The 17496-nt window shown below is 41.7% G+C and overlaps 1 protein-coding gene across 1 annotated transcript; it reads left to right on the forward strand.

The window, feature by feature from the left end:
- Positions 1 to 6493: 6493 nt before the first annotated feature.
- LOC115104027 (ammonium transporter Rh type B-like) lies at positions 6494 to 17070 on the forward strand. Its single transcript, XM_029625170.2, has 10 exons — positions 6494 to 6900; positions 11076 to 11262; positions 11433 to 11583; positions 11780 to 11927; positions 12200 to 12366; positions 13913 to 14050; positions 14786 to 14919; positions 15067 to 15188; positions 15409 to 15482; positions 15954 to 17070. The coding sequence occupies exons 1-10, from the start codon at positions 6714 to 6716 to the stop codon at positions 16029 to 16031; spliced, it is 1386 nt and encodes a 461-aa protein (XP_029481030.2). The 5' UTR covers positions 6494 to 6713; the 3' UTR covers positions 16032 to 17070.
- The last annotated feature ends 426 nt before the right edge of the window (positions 17071 to 17496 follow it).

Genomic DNA, 17496 nt, shown 5'->3' on the forward strand with positions numbered 1-17496 from the left:
ATTAAATCTAGAATCGGATTCCTATTTCGCAACAAAGCCTCCTTCAGTCATGCTGCCAAACACACCCTCGTAAAACTGACCATCCTACCGATCCTCGACTTTGGCGATGTCATTTATAAAATAGACTCCAACACTCTACTCAACAAATTGGATGCAGTCTATCACAGTGCCATCCGTTTTGTCACCAAAGACCCATATACTACCCACCACTGCGACCTGTACACTCTCGTTGGCTGGCCCTCGCTTCACTCTCGTCGCCAAACCCACTGGCTCCAGGTCATCTACAAGTCTCTGCTAGGTAAGCCCAGCCTTATCTCAGCTCACTGGTTACCATAGCAGGACCCACCCGTAGCACACGCTCCATCAGGTATATCTCACTGGTCACCCCCAAAGCCAATTCATACATTGGCCGCCTTTCCTTCCAGTTCTCTGCTGCCAATGACTGGAACGAACTGCAAAAATCACTGAAGCTGGAGACGCATATCTCCCTCACTAGCTTTAAGCACCAGCTGTCAGAGCAGCACACAGATCACTGCACCTGTACATAGCCAATCTGTAAACAGCCCATCCAACTACCTCATCCCACTACCGTATTTTTTTTATCTTGCTCCTTTGCACCCCAGTATCTCTACTTGCACATTCATCTTCTGCACATCTACCATTCTAGTGTTTAATTGCTATATTGTAATTACCTCGCCACCATGGCCTATTTATTGCCTTAACTCCCTTATCTTACCTCATTCGCACTCACTGTATATAGACTCGTTGTTTTCTTCTTTCTACTGTATTATTGACTGTATGTTTGTTTATTCCATGTGTAACTCTGTGTTGTTGTATGTGTCGAACTGTTATGTTTTATCTTGGCCAGGTCGCAGTTGCAAATGAGAACTTGTTCTCAACTAGCCTACCTGATTAAATAAAGGAGAAATATATATATTTTTTAAATCATCCTCCAACTTGATTGGAGTCCACCTGTGGTGAATTCAATTGATTGGACATCATTTGGAAAGGCACTCACCTGTCTATATAAGGTTCCAAAGTTGACAGTGCATGTCAGAGCAAAAATCAAGCCATGAGGTTGAAGGAATTGTCCGTAGAGCTCTGAGACAGGATTGGGTCGAGGCACAGATCTGGGGAAGGGTACCAAAATATTGCTGCAGCATTGAAGGTCCCCAAGAACACAGTGGCCTCCATCATTCTTAAATGGAAAACGTTTGAAACCACCAAGACACTTCCTAGAGCTGGCCACCAGGCCAAACTGAGCAATCGGAAGAGAAGGGCCTTAGTCAGGGAGGTGACCAAGAACCTGATGATCACTCTGACAGAGCTCCAGAGTTCCTCTGTGGAGATGGGAGAAGGACAAGCATCTCTGCAGCACTCCCCCAATCAGGCCTTTATGGTAGAGTGGCCTGACCGAAGCCACTCCTCAATAAAATGCACATGACCAGCCCGCTTGGAGTTTGCCAAAAGGCACCCAAAGACTCTCAGACCATGAGACACAAGATTCTCTGGTCTGATGAAACCAAGATTGAACTATTTGTTCTGAATGCCAAGCGTCACATCTGGGGGAAACATGGCACCACCCCTACGGTGAAGCATGTGGGTGGCAGCATCATGCTGGGGGGGATGTTTTCAATTTCAGGGACTGGGAGATTAGTCAGGATCGAGGGAAAGTTGAACTGAGAAAAATACAGAGAGATCCTTGATGCAAACCTGCTCCAGAGTGTTCAGGACCTCAGACTGGGGCGAAGGTTCACCTTCCAACAGTACATCGACCCTAAGCACAAAGCCAAGACAACGCTAAAGTGGCTTCGGGAAAAGTATCTGAATGTTCTTGAGTGGCCCAGCCAGACATGAAACATCTCTGGAGCGACCTGAAAATAGCTGTGCAGCGATGCTCCCCAGCCAACCTGACAGAGCTTGAGAGGATCTGCAGAGAATGGGAGAAACTCCCCAAATACAGGTGTGCCAAGCTTGTAGAGTCATACCCAAGAAGATTTGAGGCTGTAATCGCTGCCAAAGGTGCTTCAACAATGTACTGAGTAAAGGGTCTTAATTCTTATATAAATGTGATATTTCAGTTTTTTTTATATACATTTTGCAAAAATGTTTTTTTTTAAACGTCTTTGCTTTGTCATTATGGGTATTGTGGGAAGATTGAGGAGAAAAAAAACTATTTAATACATTTTTGAAAACGCTGTAAAGTCACAAAATGTGGAAAAGGTGAAGGGGTCTGAATACTTTCCGAATGCACTCTACCACAGATTCCTACAAGGTCTCAGACTCGAGGATCCTTACAAGAAAGAATCAGATGAAGACCGAGACAGTTGTCGATTTCCATTTTGTAATGTTAAAAAGGTTAAAAAAAAGACAATCCCGTTTTCTAAATGATCTATCTTTTATAAATTGTTTTTGCAGATTCTGCCATTATTCTCCTGAAGTTGCCAGTAATAGGCTACACTAGGAGTAGGCAACCTTTCTCAAGTGGAATGCCAATTTATCTTACCATATCTACCAATCTGTGTGCCAGTTATGGTTTTCATATGCACATTTTTATGAAAAGGTTTCATTTAATTTATAATGACGTCTTCAAATCTCAAAATCATTATCATGTGGTTAATCAAAATTCTAAAATTCTATCCATATCCAAATGAAAATGATACAAACCTAAAAATGTTTTTTTTTATTGCGTTGCCAACTATGTAAAAATAGCCTACATAAAGCCAACAAATAAAAACATTGCAGTCCGCAGGTAGAATATACCTGTCGTTCTGTCGCACTTAAGAACAGCCCTTAGACGTGGTATATTGGCCATATACCACACCTTCTCGGGCCTTATTGCTTAATTATACAACGGGTGGCTCTAATCCTGAATGATGATTGGTTAACACCGCATTCCAGCCGGTGTCTAGTCCACAAGTTACCACTGGCTAAATCTATGAAGTTAAAATGCCTATTTACTCTGTTCCATTTGACTGCGCAATCCACTGTCTCATCAGCCCAGCCAGGCAATTTATAAACTTGATCTCCACTATGATAAACATCTAGACATTATCTTACATTTCTTTTAGACTAACATTTCACTTTCAACAGTGGAGATTTGTATAAACCTTGCTGTCAATCTCTCCGACATTTGCAACATTGTTTTCAATATTAAAATTTGATTTCCAACTGTCCCTAATTAATGACGGTGTTGGGAGTTAGGACGAGACAAATAGGCATACATCTTCATGAATCAGCTGGCATCATTTTTTATGAATATGTGTCAAACATTATTTGAATATGTTGGTAACCCGTTGTATACACGGTTTGCCGGCCCTCGACTTCGCCTAACAACACCTATGCCAATATATCCTCCAAACACCAGCTTCTCGGGCATTATCACTTAATTATAGGAATTAACGGTAAATGTACTACTGGTAATATACAGTAGGTAATGGGGAATTGATATAGACTAACAATCAAACGCAAACAATTCACACAATAAAGCTATGAAACTATTTGAATGTGCACAAATTGGAGGGAGAGAGCTCATTCTGGAGAGAGAAGTCCATTGTGCATCTTGGTGCATGGTCAATCTGACGTCTGCATTGGCCATGCAGCATTTACCGTAATACGGCCTCAGCAGAAATCAGGGGCCAGGGCAATCTTTCCTGCTCTTCACGGAGCAGTGCAGAGATCTTGTCAAGGAAGTGAGTTTGTGTTTATTCCGGATATACCGCCCCCATCTACCGTCAACAAATCATGTCAATGTGGAGCTATACAGAGCCCTCCGCATTGTTACAAAATTTGTATGTGACATGTATGCGGTACAGAGCTCGATTTGGCCTCTGCATGCCTCTGGAGGCTCCGCAATTACATCATACCCTCCATATGGAGCACCGACCACATTTTAGGATCAAGCATTAATTGGCTTTTAGTCTAGGCCTCAGGAATGGATAAATTCACTGAGATGGGCGCAAATTTAGAGTATATATATTTGTTACTGCTCGACTTAAACACCCGGTCGACCAACAGCCTAACGACCAAACAAATGACCAGCCGACTAATTGGGTCGGCCCTAAATGTACTCAATAAAACACTGCCCTCCTTTATAAATGACTAAAGAGATCCCTTACACCAGGCTAACCTCTGTCAAATTCATATTTTGCCCATGATCCAGGGCTTTTGTTTGTTGACTTCAAAAGTCCCATTAATCAAGATGGCGAGGCACTATGTACAGAACATGGTCAATACATTATCCGCTCTGCCCATCAGTGTCCCAACCTGGGCAAGCATGTAATTTACTAATCTGAGAATATGCTATCAGTTTAGAGAAGAATGCCCCCGAGTTAAACTGTGGGGCTAAGTAAGTGAAACTCAATTGTTTTGAAGAGGCTGATGATTTAGACGTGCCCTGTAGCCCAACCTGTCAACGTACCGTGCGGAGGAATGGTAGTGGGTCCCACATAAAGACAGGATGAAACATGTTACACTAGGTAAATCACAGTTGACTTATTTATACCTACTCCAGACTACTTGTTTTCCAAATTCTGAGTAACAAATATTTTGCTTTATTTGCAACGGTAAGCCAGACAAAATTAAATGAGCTTGTTTAAATAATGTATACGAGTTTGGAGGGGGTGGAAGTATTATATATTAAAGCATTAAACCTCTCCCCCTTTCCTGCAGTCAAATGACCTAATGGTCTCATGGGTGGAATGTTATTAATATTTTTCCTCATTTCATAATTAAACATTATTTCCAAAGAAATCTGCCAACAATCTGGTGTTTCTATGTCAAACAGTTTTGTTATATTTTGGTCTTCTGTGCTGTATATAAAGTGTAATATTGGTATGCAAACTCAAAATTGAATACATGCCAACTCTGTACATGGTACAGGTGTCTTCTTTTTACTATGCCCATAACATGTGTGTGAGGTGTATACTTTTGTTTCAAAGTGGATTTGTTTTAAGACTACCAAGAAACACTTTGTGTGAACCTGAATTAGCCCAGCGCAGTAAAACGTTATTAAACTGTCAGTCAGACAACAGGTAGACTTAAACCAAACTGCTTCTCCAGTAGAGTAGTAAGAATGGCTTTTTATTGCCTTTTTTCCATTGTCCAGATAACAATCTTTCTGTTTCGGTTAATTGAACATGAACATCAGCAGTTTTCCTCTTGTTATAGGTCTCTGACTGACAGCCACTCAATTAGCCCATATCAGCAAAAAATATTTTGATTGGTAAATTAGTCAAGTTAGTCTAGCCAGCTATCTAAACTTGTAGTAATCACATCCAAATTACCGACCGTGCACGCAGGGCACATGCCCAGAAGGGCTGGGTTCAATTCGAAATGAAGGCAGTCAATTCAGGAAATAAACTTAAATATCCCCCTCCCTCCCAAACTGTTCTCATTGAAACTCAAACCCTGGTTACAGCCCTGGTAATACTGTTATTAGAAGTACCATGTATGTGAAATGTATGAATAATGTACAGTATATGTCACAAAATAGCTGTAAAAAATGTCATACAAAAGTCACTTTTGTCCTCCGGAGTGGTGGATGGGCCAATAAAATCCAGAGTAAGTTCTACTTGGATTTTGCTGTGGCTTAGCTACAGTAGTCCTACAGTATGCCATCAGTCATCATCATTAGTGGAATTCGTCAATTCATGACTTTTAATTGACCTTCATTGACTGAATTAAGTGTGAAATGACCCCAACTCTTCAGACAGTCATACAGGCACAAAGGTAGGCAGGAAGCTTGACAGACATTCACAATTCAACTTCATAGATTGGCTTTGTGCCTGTGGCCGGCTTTTAGTTGAGATTCTCTAAACCATCACAGCATTCCTGCTAGGGGCTCTTCTCTATAGGAGAAAGATAGCGTACATATTGAGTGATGGATGCTCCTTACAGGAGAAAGATGTGCACAGACCTGCCTCCATCCCCTCTCACATCCTACTCCCCCAAAACCTGTCTCAACCTTTCCGGTTGCCCCTTGTCCAAACATCTCAACTACAGGCTCTTTTAGATTTTTGACATTGTGGCAGTAAGGTGTGTGTGTGGTTGCACAAACTATTCTGATCTCAATATGTTTTGTTTTTATTTTACTTTTTGTCTAACTTTGAGAAGTCAATGGCATAATGGAGAGACACTGCTTACAATCACAGGAGCAATATGTTAGATCTTGTGCATGTCTGACTCTCTGCATGCATCTGTTTGTGTTTTTTTAAATTCACAGTGGGCCTTGAACCATCAACCTAATGTTTTACCGTAGATAAGGTATGAGAAATGATTTCAATGTGAAGGGCAACCTGATGAAAATAGTTTTTAATGGGTCATTTTCGTTCTCTATGAATCTAGAGGAGTAACTGGTCATTTTAAGGAGTACTAACTCATTCCAGACCACCTTAACAGCAGCAATAGTGAAGGGGAGGAGCTGAGGTTTTCATTCAGCCTCTGATTGGAGGCACACAGTAAGGTGGTGGGCATGAATATTTGCAACCAAAACGCACTAATTAAGTCAGACCAACTCATGTGTCAGCTTGAGTCCTCACTCCCTGCACTCCCTGCACTCCCTGCACTCCCATCGCATCACTGCAGTCACCGGTGCTTGTGAGTGTTAGTGTGTGTTGCTGTGTTCCCCGATCTGGAACTGAGTTGGACTTCTAACCATTCACCGCTAAGGCCATAGTGCAGAGCCAGGAGAATACCCAGGTAACCCCACAGCCATGACGAACTCAGCGACTAACTTGCGGCTGAAGCTGCCCATAGCCTGCATCATCCTGGAGGTGATCATCATCATCCTCTTCGGCACTCTGGTCCAGTACGACGATGAGACAGATGCCAAGCTCTGGCACAAGGAAATCGCCAATGGCTCCTCCAACTACGACAACGACTTTTACTACCGCTACCCCAGTGAGTAACCGCAGCGAGAGGGGTAGGGTTGGGGTAACGAGACCGGTGGGGTAGTAGACATCCCCAACCACTGATACAGGGTCAGATACGTTTTCATCCTTTTAATGGTTATGGTTATGATTAGGTAGTATGGTGATCTGACCCTAAATCTGTGGATACGGGTAACTATTACCTTGTGAGGGTGGAGAGGATGGGGGATGTGGAGTCCATCTATAGAAATGAAATGATTGTTCTTGTCCTTCTTTGTTATGTTTTGTCAATGTGTCGACGACTTGCATGGTAGCAGAAGCAGATATGTTTGTTGTTTAGGCAAGTGTCTTGTGTCATTCATTGTCATACCAGACATGTTTGTCAAGACAATGAACATGACAGAAAAGTTGTCTGAAGCTCAAACGAATCTGACGACTAAATTGGAAATGATTTATTTTCCTTCTGTGTTACTCCAGTGATGTGTTGGACATTGCCTTCCCACCTAGGGAGTCTTCCCCATCTGTCTTTCTTTGGGATGTTACATACGGTTGTGTGGAGGAGATGGGGAGGTGGGTGGGGATGGTCATGGGTAATTGAGGTGAGCTGTTTGTAAGGGTTTGTAGAGGGGCAAAGCAACTCTGTTTTATGTTTGATCTGTTCGCAATGCTGTAGAATAGCATTCCTACTCTGAGTCCCTTTGATATATAGGGCAGAGTGGGGTAAGATGAGCCAAAGGGGTAAGTTGAGTCACCCTTGTTTCTAGGAAACCATAAAATTAATAATATGACCAAATATTTGTGAAGAGATCATGGATTCTGTGAAGGAAGAAATCACATGGAAAAGTGGTAAGGAAGTTAGGTCCAAAAAAGTCAAATGAATTTATTGTGTTAGAGTTTTCATGATGCTTGTATCTAAACCAAAGATACTTAAGATTATACATCAGTTGGGGTGTCTATAAGCTTCAATATGAGGTCCTAAACCTAGCACGAAAGTACATCCTTGCAGCTGTGTGGGCTAATATAGTCCAAATGTTTGTCCTTCGGTAAATTGAGCCAATGGCCATGGAGTAAGTTGTGCCAATGGCAAGTTGAGCAAATTGAAGTGTTTTCTTCCCAGCTATAATGCAAGGCCTTATCGCCGGGATATGAGGTAACAACAGAGCCTGGTCTATGTTAAAAGTGTTTGTTAGGTGTTAATAAGCCTGTGTTAAAAGATGCTTAAAATGATTAAAAGACAAAAAAAAGTGATTGTGTTGAATTGTGTTTGGGAAATAAAGATAGACATGGTTTTAAAAAGGTAGTGGTCATGTTTAATTCAGTACAGACATTTGTAGGCGACGTCCCGGGGTAAGTTGAGCCAAGAGAACACTTTTTTGGACACGCTATGTTTTCAAAACTGTAATGTTTACATGAATGATTGATTATCGGATTATTTCCAGGGATACACAACATCCTGAAATATATGTTAATATCTTTGTTAAAAAGAATACTATATTCCCCTTTGACCAAGTAATGCTGAATGTAAAATGTATCAACTTACTCCACTCTCCCCTACAACCCCTGAGCTCTTCAGTGTTCAATGTGAGTTTTCCCTCCTTTGCTTTGACATTTGGCTGCAAGCAGCAAAGCAACAAATGGTTAATTTGTTTCCTAATAAGTGGAGGTTTAGGTTGCCAAATGTTTTGGGAGAGATCTGCGGAGAGATTACTGTCCTTTGATTCAACCCTTTAGTTTCTCAGATCTTTCCGTCAATGTTTCTTTGATTAGCGTCAAAGCCCTCTAACTCATAGGCTACGTTGAACAGCAAGAGGGAAGGAAGTTTGGTCTCTGAATAGGTTATAGCATGTCTGTTGTAGTGGGTGTCCAATCAGTCACCAAAGGCAAAGGTATACTTTTCCTCCTATGAATGTTGCTGTTCCACCTTAACAGATCAGTAATGAAATGCAAAGGAAGACTGTTGGGGGGAGGTGGTGGAGGTATTGGGTGTGTCCAATTCTTAGCCCTTTTAAAAGTTCCTGTGTGCAACTAGTCCTAGCTGTCACCATACCTTGAGGCTTTCCCAATACTGTCCCTGTACTATATGTCATGCAGATAAATGGGTGTGGGTAAGCCCCAGGGTAGCAGTGTGAGAAAATCTGATATACAGACATGGGAATGTGTAGGAGGAATGTTTCATTTTCACATTCACCCCATCACTGTCCAATTAGTGAAAGGCCAGGGGGATAGGGGCTTCTGCGTGAGAAAGGGGCACGTTGGGGAGGAGTGTGAGGGGAAACAGTTGAGTGAGAGATGGGGTACAGGAGGGAGGGTGAAAAGGAGAGAAGGGGTTAGGAGGGAGAGAGTGATTGTTTTCAGAGAGAAGGAAAAGTTTGCTGTGGCAGTCTGATTTATGTGTTTATTGTCATGCCAGCAAGGCTTGTCATATGGAGGACTGAGATACACAGAAAGAGAGCTAGGGAGAGAGAGAAAGCAAGAGAAAAAGACTTTGTGGCAGAAAAAAGGTCATTAAGGATCCAAAGATGAGCTGTCCAGTTTTTCCATGGTTTTCCCTGGTTTAGGCCTGTGGTCAGTGTGGTTGACTAGGCTATGGGAGTCATGGGAAACTTTGGGAGTTGAATTACGTGAATCTCTAAGAGTTGGATCATGTCCGTTTGACTTTGAATTCAATTCATCTTTGAGGTTGAAGACTGTGACTCTTGAGATTTGAATAAATTGAGCATTTGCGGATTGGACCTTCACTTAAGCAGGTGAAGCTGCTGATGCACGTTATGCCAGGCTCACTATTTATGCTCTTTGCCTCAAGCTATTGAGTGATTGAGTACACTGATTTTGACACAAAGTAGAAACCTGTTCAAGGTTGGGTAAATTGAAAGAGGATGCACTAAAGGTCCATTGTAAGTAATTATTTCAGATCATCTTTAACCTGTCACATTCACTGATGAATGGAATATCACCTTACATACACACATAGAGTACACACTTGCACATCTGACTACTCTCATTGATCATGTCCTGTTTGGAACTTCAAACGTTTAAGGTGTAGTAAAACGAAATTACGGGGAGCTCGGCCCCCCGAATGAGACATGAGCTTCCCTAAATTCAACAAAAGTCAAACTTTGGGGGGACTCTACATGGTATCGACTGGGGCCAACCCTTTAGCGAACTTGCAACATTGTTTCAACTGTGCCCTCAATTTCCCCTGTGGATGAGCTCGGGAGAGACAACTGTATTTGTGTCCCCATTTGTCAGCAATACGCATCCATTCATTCAGGTCATGTACTGGGTACTGTAGACTTAATGACAATCGCCAAATGCCATTAGACTTTTTGGTGTTTTGTAACAGATGTCTCTTTACCTTCGTCAGATGGCGGGTGCACAGGGCACCGTTTGGATGAATGTGTGCAGGTAGCTGACTTTTTAAAGTGATTTGTTATATAATAAAACATAATCACTGGACAAATTCTATCTGATTGAAAGATGCAGTCAGAATTAAGAGAACTGTAAATAAATCATTAGATTAAAACTGGTTTGTTTGTTGGTTCATGAGTGCAGGTGATATATTGCCTTTAGGGCTTTTACAATAAATGTCAATGTGTGCAATTGTAATTTTTTTATTTACATCCTCAAAGGTGTTGCCTGTGTGTGTGTGCATGTTACATTTTCTCACCTCTCTGTAGGTGTCCTTCTAATCTAGGAGATGGCACAGGGTATTTGGGCCAGCCTGCCAGTGGGGAGTTGGGCAGTGGGAATATCCTCCATGCCAATGATCAGTTGCCAGGCAACGACCAAGAGATATTGTCCCTACTCCCCAGTGCCATGTGGATGAATACGTCCAGTGGGCAGGGGGAGGTGTAGTAGGCCGGGTTAACAAGGCCAGATAGCAGGCTGAATGGAGCTATGAGACACAGGGTAACTTTGCTGTGTCCTTCTATGTAGGTCAACTGAGGCTCCCAAAGCCCCCTGTCCCACTCAATTTAAATCACAAAATGTTGACTAAAAGGGGTTGTTGGTGTTTTGTGGGGAAGTCACCAGAACTTTCAATTAGTTGAAAGATACTGCTATACCACTGTCATAAGACAGATAGTCTTTCTCACCAAACCATAAGAAGGGGATTGTTAATGTGTTTACGAGACTGACCACACGGGCACTTCAATAGTGACAATGTGCATCCAAAGTAATAAAATAATGTTCTCTTCCTTTGTTCAGGCTTTCAGGATGTGCACGTGATGATCTTCATTGGCTTTGGTTTCCTCATGACGTTCCTTCAACGTTACGGCTTTAGCAGTGTGGGCTTCAACTTCCTCATCGCAGCCTTCGCTCTGCAGTGGGCCACTCTCATGCAGGGCTTCGTCCACGGCATGCACGGGGGCAAGATCCATGTCGGAATAGAGAGGTAGGGCTCATGCACACACTAACCTACATTTCCTTACTACAATAAACACAACACACCAGCAGATACATGTGATGTGTATACGTGGCATATCATACGGGTGTAAGTGTATACTGCAGTGCATCCTATAATAAACCCTATCATTAAGAGTTGAGTGTTTGTCCCTCCTGCAGTATGATCAACGCTGACTTCTGCACAGGCTCAGTGCTCATCTCGTTCGGGGCGGTCCTGGGGAAGACCAGTCCAGTCCAGCTGCTGGTCATGTCTGTGATTGAAGTCACCCTGTTCGCAGTCAATGAGTTCATTGTGCTTTCTGTTCTGGGGGTGAGTGTGTGTGTGTGTTTAGGTGTACCATTAAATGTACAATTCATACTGTATATGTCTGTATACAAACCTACACTAAAACTGTTTTACGTACTATTATGCCTACTCTCCTATTAGGCTTTCTCCTCACTATTGAAAACTCTACTTATAGACTAAGCTTTTTACACCCCTTAAATTAGATAATTTCCATCTTTAGGCCAAGGATGCTGGTGGCTCCATGACCATCCACACCTTTGGAGCTTACTTTGGCCTGATGGTTGCTCGTGTTCTCTACCGCCCCAACCTGGACAAGAGCAAACACAAGAACTGCTCTGTCTACCACTCTGACCTCTTCGCCATGATTGGTAAGAATACCTCCTGCTCATCGTTAGCAGGAAGCCCGTACTTTAGATACAATTAGCCACCATCAACAAGTCGGACAACTTAACCTTCATTTTCTGAAGACGCCAGTTATGTTTTGACTGTACATACGATGCATGCCAATGTATGGGAATCTGTGTCATAATTAAGAGTACATCCACCTCCCCAGGAAAAAAACATTACCTGTAAGCTTGCTAAACTGAAGGACTATATTACATACCGGTATGCTAATACTTATTTTTCACTGTCTGCTCAGGCACCATCTACCTGTGGATGTTCTGGCCTAGCTTCAACTCTGCTGTGACGGCCCACGGAGATGACCAGCACCGCACGGCTATGAACACCTACTACTCTCTAGCTGCCTGCACCCTGGCCACCTATGGCCTGTCTGCCGTTGTGGCTCATGATGGCAAGCTCGATATGGTGAGGGAGCTAGTACAGTGTGGGGACTTAAGAGGAAAATCAGGTCCCTAAAAGTAGTATAGGGCTAGACAGGTGATGCAGACTTGGGGAGACATAGTAGGGAGAAGTAGGATTCTACAGGGACTATGCAGTGGAAATGAGGGGCTTAAAGTGGTCTTCCCAGATCATTTCAAGTGGGAGTGAGGGACTAGACATGGTAGGGGAAGGAAGATTTCTCCCAGTGTTTGTTGACAATACAATCTGGTTCAACTGTATGTTGCATCATAGGGCTACAGTACAGATAGTAGACCGATGACTCCTTTGGGATTAAATCCTTATTGGCAAACTGAATCATCATGCAGGATGTTTGCATATACAGACAGGTATTTCAACTCTTGTCAACAGATGTAGTTAGGCGTTCTTGGTGAAAGCAAAACACAACTCTAGATTTCTTACATACTCACGTTATTATTATTATTACATTTACTCCCCTCGCACTAGCTCTTAAATGATTTAAGCTATTAACATGAAACTTCCAAATGTGCAGACTGCACCAACTTAGATTGCTTGAAAAACGTTTGGATAGCATTTAACTCACCAACCATAACTCCTGAAGCGTTCACCAAATGACACCAGACCAACTTTCACATGTTCAGGCTATCCTACCAATCAATCCAATCAATCAATCTTTTCATCTACCCACTTTTTCAACTATAACCAGTCACTACCATTACTACTGCAGTCACTACCACTTCTTTAACTTATTTTAAAAACAAATACTTTTAAACAAGCTAGCAAGCACACAGATTTTCTTCTGAAATGTACTTTTCTAGTTTAGATTGGATTTATCTTTTCTAAACTACCAAACTATGAATCATCACTTTTTCACAAGATACGATTTAAGAATGCCGAGATTGGAAACCATCCCAAAAAAATGCATGCTGAAGCATCACACCATAGTTACTATCTACCTTTAGAGATACAGTCATGTGAGCCAGACAATATATCTAGTTGCTATGTCCCTTGAGGACATGGCTGTCATCTGCATCTCGTTCTGAAATCAAGACGGTCCACAACATTCCTGTCTAGATGGCAATCAATCTGAAGTTGTCTTTTCTATACAATGGAGGGAGTGTAGGAGTCAGTGAACATAGCACATGACCTGGTGATAGTAGTACCGTTCGAATCAGCTCAGATTATCTCATAGTTGTTGAAAGGGTAGTGTGTCCGCAGCATATCATCAAATCTGTCTGCAATCTAACAAGCGTTTCGCTACACCCACAGTAACATCTGCTAAATTTGTGGATGTGATCAATAAAATTTTATTTGAACTCTACACGGTCACACACCTCCACTTTGCATGATGGTGATAGCAAATGGTCACACAAGGATCCTTTGGTTGGGATTTTTTATTATTCAAATATTACATAAGTCATCCCCTCTTCTCGTTCCTTGACATTGGTACCATGTAAAATTTGAGAACAGTGATAATTAAAATAAAGGTATGAATGGACAATCAACCATTTTGAACACCATTTAAAAAACGTTGTCTCTCTCCTCTCTTTAGGTGCACATCCAGAACGCTGCCCTTGCCGGTGGGGTTGCCGTGGGAACTGCTGGTGAAATGATGCTCACTCCTTTCGGCTCCATGATTGTGGGCTTCCTGGCTGGAACCGTCTCTGTGCTGGGCTTCAAGTTCCTCTCGGTAAGGCCAACCTGCCATTGGTAAGACAGGATATAGGACATAAGTGTATGGAAATTAACATGTATTATCCTCCTGAGACCCAGCAATTAAACATATCTGTAAATAAAAAATAAATTATATTACATAAGAAGTGTTTGGGGTGAAAAAAAACTTCTACAGAAAAAGAAAACAATGAACAAATATAGGTTTATGTATTTTCCATTGTATGTGCACTGTAGTGGACTTAATAGATCAGTTGATAGTAAATATGAACAACAGTAAAAAAGTACAGTGGGTAAAATAACTACAGAGAACATAAATAAGCTCTTATTTGAAAAATGATTGCACTGCTCTGAAAACTCAAACTATTCCTGAGATATTTACTTACTAAAAGCAATTGAGTATAAAACTCACAAAAAAAGGCTAATTACACACACTTACCTTTCCATAAAATGTGCTAATTGTGTTGGCAGCCATTTTAACAAACCTGGAAGAGAAAGTTATCCAGGTCACACTCCCACATGCGATATCATTGAAAAGCCCAGAATGTCCCCTCAAAGGGTCTCAGTAGGATATGACCGTTAATGATGCCAACAGAACAAGAGTATCTATTTACAACATAAACAGTCATGTTGAGAAACACATCCACTTATGTGTATATGGCACCTTTTGAAGGACATGAGGGTGCTAGGGTACATAGACATCACAGACACCCGCACTCATGGCACTGACAACTTTCCACCCCTGGCCTCTCAGCCTATCCTGGAACAAAAGCTGAAGATACAGGACACGTGTGGCGTCCACAACCTGCACGGCATGCCTGGAGTCCTGGGAGCCATCGTTGGCGCAGTTACTGCTGCTCTGGCAACCAAGGACGTCTATGGAGATGGGTTAGTCTGCCTTCTTTTGACAAGTTGGGAAAGTGTGCCCTCCCCTGGTTTTATGGTGAAGCTCCCCCTACTGCGCAACAGACAGACGCCATCAAAGTGTGCATTCACACAACAGTTTCATTCAACTCCCTGCTCTCTGTGTTGCAGGATGGCTGATGTGTTCCCTGACATCCACTCTGGTGATGTGGAGGCCTCGTTCCAGGGTGTACGACAGGCCATCTCCCTGGCCGTAACCCTGGGCATCGCCCTCCTGGGCGGTCTTATCACCGGTATGTAGAGGGACTAGCTAGAGGATAGGGGGGATTTAAATATTACCAGCTCACAGAATGTTGTAAGCACACATAGGCATTGCTTTGACTTGTTTGTTTCACAAATTCATGGGGATATTATAACTATGCTCTTTTGTCCCTGTATATAGGCCTATGCCTTGTGTCTGTGTGTAATTGTATCATGTCCTTGTCATGCAATTTATATGTCCTCGTCTTCTAGGTTTTATTCTGAAGCTGCCAATTTATGGTGCTCCTCCTGACACCATCTGCTTTGAGGATGGCATCTACTGGGAGGTAAGTTTAGCTATTACACCCAGTCACTTTGTATCGATGAATGGACACACAGGACTCACAGATTTGTACATAGTGTTTGTGTGAGAGTGCAGGGCCATTCAGGCCCATGATGGGTTAAAGATTGCGAACGATGGCATGCAGTTGGGCCCAATGTTGTGCAATATGATATGTGGCCACAAGGTGTCATGCTTGCATTTGGTTACTGAACTCAAATAACTGTATTTCATCATAAGCAAAGCAGTCACCCTCAGGAATACCAGGTGGTACCATTTCACATGGTCAATGCATGTATAATCAGCAATTGATCATCTGTAATTCTCTTTATAAAAAAATATACAGATTTAGGAATGTCTTGAAATTAGATAGGCAATAGGTATACTTGCATTTTTAGGACTAGATAAGGCGAAAACAAGGTCTAAATAAATCACCACTACATATTTTTCTCTATCCATTTATCTCTCTCTCTCTCAGCTGCCTGGTGAGGAGGGCTCACAAGAGGAGTTGACCACTGTCAGGACACCAGACGAGGCAGAAAAGCTCAACGCATAAACACACACACACACACACACACACACACACACACACACACACACACACACACACACACACACACACACACATAGTGGATTTTACAACCAGCACATGGTGCTTTGTGTATGTCTGCCATTTTCCAATGTGCCAATACCATATCTGATTCACTAGTATGGTGGTAGTGTGTGTTCAAACACTCCAGACCATCAGCATAAGTGCCTTTCACTCTCAGAAGTAAACAATCTCAAGGTAACCCATAATGTGTTTACACCAGACAGAAGCATGCCTTATGTTATGGTTCTAGATTATGCTATGAAGCTACAGTATATGACAGAGGTATAAACTTGAATCATGGTCTGAGAATTTGGATACGACTAGTGAAACCTGTTTGATGACACGAAAACAATGGATTAAGCAACTTTTTAATTGAGTGTTTTTGAGATATTTTTGGCTTCTCCACTCTTCTAAGAGATGTTACATGCACCAATGTTAAGGGAATTACACTTTTAGCCACTTTTAATCATCTGATTGACTAGGGGAAAGACAAATTCGCAGTAGGTCTATGTGTTGTAAATTCAATATAAAACCAAAGAAAAATGTAAATCGCGGATGTTTTCATGAATAGTGAATAGTCAATCACTTTTATAGGTGCATGTCCATCACTAAAAATGAAAAGTATTCCAAACTAAAGCTATGCATAGATAGTTAAAGTAGAGTTTTGACTATTGAATATTCTCTCTGGGTCGGGATTCTCCTTTTGTTCTATTTCTATACTATGAAATGTATTGGGTCTAGAGTAGAGTTGCTATTGTACAATTATGTACAGTTGTGTATTGTACATAAATGTTTAGACAACATAAAATGTGATATAATTGAAAAGACTAGCTTCACCACTACAGACAAACAAACCATTTAATCAAATGGATTATTTGCTACAGGGAAGGAAATGGTGCCCAGACTTTGTTTCACTGGATTGCTGTGAATTTAAAATGATAATTGAATAATACCTGTAGCACATTTTGGCAGAAATAAATCTTTCAAATGTGATATAAATATTTTTTTACACGTTATTATTTTATCTTGTTCATTGGACATTTTGAGTAGTTTCGTCTGAAACGTTCCTTTAATCTGTTCCTGAATATATAATTGAGCCCGTAAATACCTCCGAGTTAATGCCCGAAATCCAAATGTTGTTTTTTTCATATACCACATGATTAACACTTTCTGGGATCAAACATCCTAGGGAAGCAGGTGTGTTCGGCTGCATTTAGACAGGCAGCCATATTCAATTTTAATCAATCAGATGAGCTGAAAAAGAGCTGTTGTGAAAAGATCTAATTCGTCAAAAGACCAAAATAGCCCCGTTAGAAGTGCCGGGAGCCAGTTCATGTTCGTGTGGTGGAAGAAAAAAAAGGTTCCTGCAATGACATTTAGGGCCGATTGCAACAAACTCTTGTGATTGGTCCATGCTTTTTAACTAATA

The sequence above is a fragment of the Oncorhynchus nerka genome, linkage group LG3, assembly GCF_034236695.1.
Source record: "Oncorhynchus nerka isolate Pitt River linkage group LG3, Oner_Uvic_2.0, whole genome shotgun sequence".
NCBI lineage: Eukaryota > Metazoa > Chordata > Actinopteri > Salmoniformes > Salmonidae > Oncorhynchus > Oncorhynchus nerka.

Coding starts and splice junctions, on each gene's coding strand:
- LOC115104027 (XM_029625170.2), top strand. CDS start 6,714: ATGACGAACTCAGCGACTAACTTGCGGCTGAAGCTGCCCATAGCCTGC. Junction 11,263..11,432: donor ATCCATGTCGGAATAGAGAG/GTAGGGCTCATG, acceptor TCCCTCCTGCAG/TATGATCAACGCTGACTTCT. Junction 12,367..13,912: donor ATGATGGCAAGCTCGATATG/GTGAGGGAGCTA, acceptor TCCTCTCTTTAG/GTGCACATCCAGAACGCTGC.